The sequence below is a fragment of the Oncorhynchus gorbuscha genome, linkage group LG12, assembly GCF_021184085.1.
Source record: "Oncorhynchus gorbuscha isolate QuinsamMale2020 ecotype Even-year linkage group LG12, OgorEven_v1.0, whole genome shotgun sequence".
NCBI lineage: Eukaryota > Metazoa > Chordata > Actinopteri > Salmoniformes > Salmonidae > Oncorhynchus > Oncorhynchus gorbuscha.
The window spans coordinates 81,649,261-81,659,260 of NC_060184.1; the positions used below are offsets into that span (position 1 = coordinate 81,649,261).

The following is a 10,000-nucleotide window of genomic DNA, read 5'->3' on the forward strand; positions in this document are numbered from 1 at the left end:
AATTTTCCTTGTAAAACCAAACACAAACACACACCCACTCCCACACCCACACACACACACCCACCCACACCCACCCACCCACACCCACACACCCACACCCACTCTCTCTAAGCAGAACCTGATGTGTGTGTTGGTGCTTGGCCGGGTCTCAGTGCTCTCTCAGGTTACACACAGGAAGGCTGAGAGAGCTAAGAAGAACAAAGTGTTTTGTCTGGAGCCCAGAGCAGGTTGTGATCTGGTCTAATGTTACTGAGGAACACCAGCACATTGTGATGCATTAAGACGGAGCTCCACATTCACTTCCGGGTAGAAAAAAAACAAAACATTTAAATTCAATCACTTTTGACAGCATTCCTTTAGATTTGAACTGAACCTTCCATTCATGTTTGTGGTCAGACATCCAAAATCATCATAATTAAATGATATCAATCTCACCCGTTCATCTTTTCCACTGATAAATAATAATAATAATATATGCCATTTAGCAGACGCTTTTATCCAAAGCGACTTACAGTCACGTGTGCATACATTCTACGTATGGGTGGTCCCGGGGATCGAACCCACTACCCTGGCGTTACAAGCGCCATGCTCTACCAACTGAGCTACAGAAGACATACAGTGGGGAGAACAAGTATTTGATACACTGCCAATTTTGCAGGTTTTCCTACTTACAAAGCATGTAGAGGTCTGTATTTTTTATCATAGGTACACTTCAACTGTGAGAGACGGAATCTAAAACAAAAATCCAGAAAATCACATTGTATGATTTTTAAGTAATTAATTAGCCTTTTATTGCATGACATAAGTATTTGATCACCAACCAACCAGTAAGAATTCCGGCCCTCACAGACCTGTTAGTTTTTCTTTAAGAATACCTCCTGTTCTCCACTCATTACCTGTATTAACTGCACCTGTTTGAACTCGTTACCTGTATAAAAGACACCTGTCCACACACTCAATCAAACAGACTCCAAACTTTCCACAATGGCCAAGACCAGAGGGCTGTGTAAGGACATCAGGGATACAATTGTAGACCTGCACCTGGGATGGGCTACAGGACAATAGGCAAGCAGCTTGGTGAGAAGCTGTTATTAGAAAATGGAAGAAGTTCAAGATGACGGTCAATCTCCCTCGGTCTGGGGCTCCATGCAAGATCTCACCTCGTGGGGCATCAATGATCATGAGGAAGGTGAGGGATCAGCCCAGAACTACACAGCAGGACCTGGTCAATGACCTGAAGAGAGCTGGGACCACAGTCTCAAAGAAAACCATTAGTAACACACTACGCCGTCATGGATTAAAATCCTGCAGCGCACGCAAGGTCCCCCTGCTCAAGCCAGCGCATGTCCAGGCCCGTCTGAAGTTTGCAAATGACCATCTGGATGATCCAGAGGAGGAATGGGAGAAGGTCATGTGGTCTGATGAGACAAAAATAGAGCTTTTTGGTCTAAACTCCACTCGCCGTGTTTGGAGGAAGAAGAAGGATGAGTACAACCCCAAGAACACCATCCCAACCGTGAAGCATGGAGGTGGAAACATCATTCTTTGGGGATGCTTTTCTGCAAAGGGGACAGGACGACTGCACCGTATTGAGGGGAGGATGGATGGGGCCATGTACCGCGAGATCTTGGCCAACAACCTCCTTCCCTCAGTAAGAGCATTGAAGATGGGTCGTGGCTAGGTCTTCCAGCATATCAACGACCCGAAACACCAGCCAGTCAACCAGTCAGCCAGCCAGTCAGCCAGCCAGCAAGTCAGTCAGCCAGCCAGTCATCCAGCCAGCCAGTCATTGAAATCATATGTAAGTAGCCTTCCAGAAGCAGGCGTGTGGGGTGGTAGACAGCATGTGGAGTTAAACTGTAGAATGAACAGCCTCTGTTGCACTGCTATCTGGGAATAGGGCTGTGGTATGCAGGGCAGATCTGGAGGCCTAGATTAAGGCACAGGCACACGCACACACGGACACACGGACACGCACACACACACACACACACACACACACACACACACACACACACACACACACACACACACACACACACACACACACACACACACACACACACACACACACACACACACACACACACACACACACACACACACACACACGGTACAGGGTATAAGGACCAGGCCTTCAGCCCTCTACTTTCCATGTGTCAGTCTACTACTGTATCAGAGTGTGTGTGCGTAGGTTTAGGTGTGTGTGTGTGTGTGTGTGTGTGTGTGTGTGTGTGTGTGTGTGTGTGTGTGTGTGTGTGTGTGCGTGTGTGCGCGTGTGCGTGTGTGTGTGTGTGTGTGTGTGTGTCCGTGTGCGTGTGTCCGTGTGCGTGTGTCCGTGTCCGTGTGCGTGTGTGTGTGTGTGTGCATGCGTGCACGAGAAGCATACTGCATCCCTACCTGGAAGCCTTGTATTTGAGCCAGGTACTCTAGTTGCTGTGAGGGCTGGACAGAGCTCTTCCCCTTCAGTCCTATGTTCTCCCCAGACCTCCCCTCTCCTGGCCCATTCATCAACAGCTCCCTCGCCATGGCTGCCGTGGCAACCGCGGGGGGGCTGTAAAACAGAAACGGATTAACAGGTAGAAAACGATCGTGGAAACACAGTGAACAATAATACATGTCTTAAACATCTTAGTAAACATCTCGTTCAGACACAAAGATATTACACATTCTGCCAGTGGGGAACTAACCCAGCTCAGTTCTCCTCTAGATGTTTAGGTATCTAGTAGACATGGGAACTAACCCAGCTCAGTTCTCCTCTAGATGTTTAGGTATCTAGTAGACATGGGAACTAACCCCAGCTCAGCCCTCCTTATTGCTATTTGGTAGACTTGGGAATGAAAGAGCGATTCTACCTGTAGTAGGGTGTGTGTCCAGGGGACAGAGGGACGACCAGGGGGTCAGATAGTTTCGGGGTTAGGTAGTTAACGGGGGCCCCCTGTTTCCTGCTCGCCTCCATCTCTTGATAGACGTCCGGGGAGAGGTGGAGTAGACCCTTCTGGGCTGGAAGAGGAGAGGAGGAGGAAGAGGAAGGTAGAGGAGGAGGAGGGGAAGGGGAGGAGGGGAAGGGGAGGGACAAAGGGAGGAGGAGAGAAAGAGGGTCATTAGATCTCACATCGTTACCTGGCACACACTGCACTGTCAGCCATCGCTTTGATAAGTGTGTGTGTGTTTGTGTGTGTGTGTGTGTGTGTGTGTGTGTGTGTGTGTGTGTGTGTGTGTGTGTGTGTGTGTGTGTGTGTGTGTGTGTGTGTGTGTGTGTGTAGATGTGTGTGTGTGTAGATGTGTTGGCCCTTCCTCTGAGGACAGTTTCATGTTTCAACTGAGGACAGTTTCATGTTTCAACTGAGGACAGTTTCATGTTTCAACTGAGGACAGTTTCATGTTTCAACTTCATACACACCAAAACCCCTGTTAACAGCCTGCCAGTTGTAATCGTATTGAGAAAAGACTGATAGCAAGGTAAATATATATATATATATATATATATATAGATATATATATATATATATATATATAGATATATATATATATATATATTAGATATAGATAGATATACATGTATCATCTGTGTGACAGTCAGAACCAGAGAAGGTAAAAACCCAGAGAGAGATCTGAGACAGAAAGACAACTCCCTTCACCTTCCTTAGTAGGACACAACTCTACACAGACTACAACACAGATAATCTCTACAGAGACTACAACACAGCTAATCTCTACACAGACTACAACACAGCTAATCTCTACACAGACTACAACACAGCTAATCTCTACAGACTACAACACAGCTAATCTCTACAGACTACAACACAGCTAGTCTCTACACAGACTACAACACAGCTAGTCTCTACACAGACTACAACACAGCTAATCTCTACACAGACTACAACACAGCTAGTCTCTACACAGACTACAACACAGCTAATCTCTACACAGACTACAACACAGCTGATCTCTACACATACTACAACACAGCTAATCTCTACACAGACTACAACACAGCTAATCTCTACACAGACTACAAGACAGCTAATCTCTACACAGACTACAAGACAGCTAATCTCTACACAGACTACAACACAGCTAATCTCTACACAGACTACAACACAGCTAATCTCTACACAGACTACAAGACAGCTAATCTCTACACAGACTACAACACAGCTAATCTCTACACAGACTACAAGACAGCTAATCTCTACACAGACTACAACACAGCTAATCTCTACACAGACTACAACACAGCTAATCTCTACACAGACTACAACACAGCTAATCTCTACACAGACTACAACACAGCTAGTCTCTACACAGACTACAACACAGCTAGTCTCTACACAGACTACAACACAGCTAATCTCTGACAGACTACAGATAGTTAATCTCTGACAGACTACAGATGCTACAACACAGCTAATCTCTGACAGACTACAGGTAGCTAATCTCTGACAGACTACAGATAGTTAATCTCTGACAGACTACAGACGCTACAACACAGCTAATCTCTGACAGACTACAGGTAGCTAATCTCTGACAGACTACAGGTAGCTAATCTCTGACAGACTACAGACGCTACAACACAGCTAATCTCTGACAGACTACAGATAGCTAATCTCTGACAGACTACAGACAGCTAGTCTCTGACAGACTACAGATAGCTAATCTCTGACAGACCACAGATAGCTAATCTCTGACAGACTACAGATAGTTAATCTCTGACAGACTACAGACGCTACAACACAGTTAATCTCTGACAGACTACAGATGCTACAACACAGCTAATCTCTGACAGACTACAGACGCTACAACACAGCTAATCTCTGACAGACTACAGACGCTACAACACAGCTAATCTCTGACAGACTACAGATGCTACAACACAGCTAATCTCTGACAGACTACAGGTAGCTAATCTCTGACAGACTACAGACAGCTAGTCTCTCGTGGACAGACTACGTAACATGAATGGTATTGTAACGTCTGTCAGAAGACTCTGGGATGCGACCCCCTACTGAGCAACAGTGCTTTGGTTTTCCGTCACCGCTAATTTTGGCGTATCATGATTGGGTGGTGGGGACTTCCTGGTAAGGAGGGGGGGACTTCCTGGTAAGGAGGGGGGACTTCCTGGTAAGGAGGGGGGGGCTTCCTGGTAAGGAGGGGGGACTTCCTGGTAGGGAGGGGGGGGGGACTTCCTGGTAAGGAGGGGGACTTCCTGGTAGGGAGGGGGGGGGGGGACTTCCTGGTAAGGAGGGGGGGACTTCCTGGTAAGGAGGGGGGGACTTCCTGGTAAGGAGGGGGGGGACTTCCTGGTAGGGAGGGGGGGGACTTCCTGGTAAGGAGGGGGGACTTCCTGGTAAGGAGGGGGGGGGACTTCCTGCTAAGGAGGGGGGACTTCCTGGTAAGGAGGGGGGGGGGGGACTTCCTGGTAAGGAGGGGGGGACTTCCTGCTAAGGAGGGGGGACTTCCTGGTAAGGAGGGGGGGACTTCCTGGTAGGGAGGGGGGCTTCCTGGTAAGGAGGGGGGGACTTCCTGGTAAGGAGGGGGGACTTCCTGGTAGGGAGGGGGGGGACTTCCTGGTAAGGAGGGGGGACTTCCTGGTAAGGAGGGGGGGGGGACTTCCTGGTAAGGAGGGGTGGTGGGGGGACTTCCTGGTAAGGAGGGGTGGTGGGGGGACTTCCTGGTAAGGAGGGGGCTGGGTCTCTACTGTCTGAATGAAGCTATCCAGACGTAGGCTGGGTCTCTACTGTCTGAATGAAGCTATCCAGACGTAGGCTGGGTCTCTACTGTCTGAAGGCACTTCACACTATCCAACAAAGATTTAGGAGTTTAAGTTGGAGTGGTGTGTGTGTGTGTGTGTGTGTGTGTGTGTGTGTGTGTGTGTGTGTGTGTGTGTGTGTGTGTGTGTGTGTGTGTGTGTGTGTGTGTAAGCAAGAGCATGTCTTTGTATGAGTGTGTCAGCAAATGTGTATGAGCGAGCCAGAGTGTGTGTTGTCTGGGGATGGATGAGATGAGTCGATGTATAAACCATTGTCTAGCCAAGGTCAGCACTAGAGCCAGGAAGAGAAGAGCAGATGTGTGTGTGGGGAGGAACAGCTGTGAGGTTACTGCATGACTGACTCCCCCTTCCTGTTAACACGGGGCCAGCGCGCACCCCCCCCCCTCCACTCCCCCAGGTTCCCTGAACCTTACACACTGTTACTAGCCAGCCTCCACCCAGTTCCCTGAACCTCAGACACTGTTACTAGCCAGCCTCCACCCAGTTCCCTGAACCTCAGACACTGTTACTAGCCAGCCCCCACCCAGTACCCTGAACCTCAGACACTGTTACTAGCCAGCCCCCACCCAGTACCCTGAACCTCAGACAATGTTACTAGCCAGCCTCCACCCAGTACCCTGCCCCTCCACCCTGTACCCTGAACCTCAGACACTGTTACTCTATGTACGTAGAGTCATTGATCTCTAGTCACTTTAATAATGTTTACATACGGTTTTAACCACTTAATAAGTATATACTGTAATCTATATATCTAGACATGGCTCATCCTATATAACTAAAGTCTATACACACCATCCTATATAACTACTGTCTATACACACCATCCTATATAACTACTGTCTATACACACCATCCTATATAACTACTGTCTATACTGTCTATACACACCATCCTATATAACTACTGTCTATACACACCATCCTATATAACTACTGTCTATACTGTCTATACACACCATCCTATATAACTACTGTCTATACACACCATCCTATATAACTACTGTCTATACACACCATCCTATATAACTACTGTCTATACACACCATCCTATATAACTACTGTCTAAACACACCATCCTATATAACTACTGTCTATACACACCATCCTATATAACTACTGTCTATACACACCATCCTATATAACTACTGTCTATACACACCATCCTCTATAACTACTGTCTATACACACCATCCTTTATAACTACTGTCTATACACACCATCCTATATAACTACTGTCTATACTGTCTATACACACCATCCTATATAACTACTGTCTATACACACCATCCTATATAACTACTGTCTATACTGTCTATACACACCATCCTATATAACTACTGTCTATACACACCATCCTATATAACTACTGTCTATACACACCATCCTATATAACTACTGTCTATACACACCATCCTATATAACTACTGTCTATACACACCATCCTATATAACTACTGTCTAAACACACCATCCTATATAACTACTGTCTATACACACCATCCTATATAACTACTGTCTATACACACCATCCTATATAACTACTGTCTATACACACCATCCTCTATAACTACTGTCTATACACACCATCCTTTATAACTACTGTCTATACACACCATCCTATATAACTACTGTCTATACTGTCTATACACACCATCCTATATAACTACTGTCTATACTGTCTATACACACCATCCTATATAACTACTGTCTAAACACACCATCCTATATAACTACTGTCTATACACACCATCCTATATAACTACTGTCTATACACACCATCCTATATAACTACTGTCTATACACACCATCCTATATAACTACTGTCTATACACACCATCATATATAACTACTGTCTATACTGTCTATACACACCATCCTATATAACTACTGTCTATACACACCATCCTATATAACTACTGTCTAAACACACCATCCTATATAACTACTGTCTATACTGTCTATACACACCATCCTATATAACTACTGTCTATACTGTCTATACACACCATCCTATATAACTACTGTCTATACTGTCTATACACACCATCCTATATAACTACTGTCTATACACACCATCCTATATAACTACTGTCTATACACACCATCCTATATAACTACTGTCTATACTGTCTATACACACCATCCTATATAACTACTGTCTATACACACCATCCTATATAACTACTGTCTATACACACCATCATATATAACTACTGTCTATACTGTCTATACACACCATCCTATATAACTACTGTCTATACACACCATCCTATATAACTACTGTCTAAACACACCATCCTATATAACTACTGTCTATACACACCATCCTATATAACTACTGTCTATACTGTCTATACACACCATCCTATATAACTACTGTCTATACACACCATCCTCTATAACTACTGTCTATACACACCATCCTTTATAACTACTGTCTGTACTGTCTATACACACCATCCTATATAACTACTGTCTATACTGTCTGTACACACCATCCTATATAACTACTGTCTATACACACCATCCTATATAACTACTGTCTATACTGTCTATACACACCATCCTATATAACTACTGTCTATACACACCATCCTATATAATTACTGTCAATACACACCATCCTATATAACTACTGTCCATACACACCATCCTATATAACTACTGTCCATACACACCATCCTATATAAATACTGTCCATACACACCATCCTATATAACTACTGTCTATACACACCATCCTCTATAACTACTGTCTATACACACCATCCTATATAACGACTGTCTATACACACCATCCTATATAACTACTGTCTATACACACCATCCTCTATAACTACTGTCTATACACACCATCCTATATAACTACTGTCTATACACACCATCCTCTATAACTACTGTCTATACACACCATCCTCTATAACTACTGTCTATACACACCATCCTATATAACTACTGTCTATACACACCATTCTATATAACTACTGTCTATACACACCATCCTATATAACTACTGTCTATACACACCATCCTATATAACTACTGTCTATACACACCATCCTATATAATTACTGTCTATACTGTCAATACACACCATCCTATATAACTACTGTCTATACACACCATCCTATATAACTACTGTCTATACACACCATCCTATATAACTACTGTCTATACACACCATCCTCTATAACTACTGTCTATACACACCATCCTATATAACTACTGTCTATACTGTCTATACACACCATCCTATATAACTACTGTCTATACTGTCTATACACACCATCCTATATAACTACTGTCTATACTGTCTATACACACCATCCTATAGTTGAATACATAATTTAAACATTCAGAGGTTGGAAAAATGTTATGAACCCCTCGGCTAATGACTTCTCCAAAAGCTAATTGGAGTCAGGAGTCAGCTATCCTGGAGTAGAATCAATGAGACGAGACTGGAGATGTTGTTTAGAGCTGCCTTGCCCTATAAAAAACACTCTCAAAATCTGAGTTTGCTATTCACAAGACGCCTTGCCTGATGTGAACCATGCCTCAAACAAAAAAAGATCTCAGAAGATGAAGAATTGTTGACTTGCATAAAGCTGGAAAGGGTTACAAAAGTATCTCTACAAGCCTTGATGTTCATTAGTCCACGGTAAGATAAATTGTCAATAAATGGGGAAAAAAAACTATTCTAAGCAAGAGTAGTGTTCATGGGAGGACACCACAGAAGAAGCCACTGCTGTCCAAAAAAAACAAACATTGCTGCACGTCTGAAGTTTTCAAAAGTGCACCTGGATGTTCCACAACGCTACTGGCAAAATATTCTGTTGACAGATTAAACTAAAGTTGAGTTGTTTGGAAGGAACACAAAACATTATTTTGGGAGAAAAAAAGGCACAGCACACCAACATCAAAACCTCATCCCAACCGTAAAGTCTGGTAGAGGGAGCATCATGGTTTGGGGCTGCTTTGCTGCCTTAGGGCCTGGACAGCATGCTATCATCAACCAAACAATCAAACAGCCTACCGCCTCTCACGGTCCCTGCTCTCTCCTTCCTTTCCTCCGGTGAGACTGATCAGAGAGAGGTGAGACTGACCAGAGAGAGGGGACACGGTCTTCCACCTGCTCTCTCCTTCCTTTCCTCCGGTGAGACTGATCAGAGAGAGAGGGGACACGGTCTTCCACCTGCTCTCTCCTTCCTTTCCTCCGGTGAGACTGAT

The 10,000-nt window shown here is 44.5% G+C and overlaps 1 protein-coding gene across 3 annotated transcripts in view; it reads right to left on the bottom strand.

Annotated features, from left to right (window-relative positions):
- The window catches only part of stau2 (staufen double-stranded RNA binding protein 2), a 286,330-nt gene that overhangs the window by 127,189 nt on the left and 149,141 nt on the right, over positions 1 to 10,000 (bottom strand). For all 3 annotated transcript variants that reach the window (XR_006830797.1, XM_046293051.1, XM_046293050.1), the window contains exons 12-13: positions 2,856 to 3,003; positions 2,401 to 2,554 (exon numbers count right to left, since the gene is read on the bottom strand). Coding sequence is in view for 2 of the 3 variants with exons in the window: in XM_046293051.1 (XP_046149007.1) it covers positions 2,401 to 2,554; positions 2,856 to 3,003 (302 nt within the window). In the remaining variant the exon portion in view is untranslated. The remainder of the gene's footprint in view (positions 1 to 2,400; positions 2,555 to 2,855; positions 3,004 to 10,000) is intronic.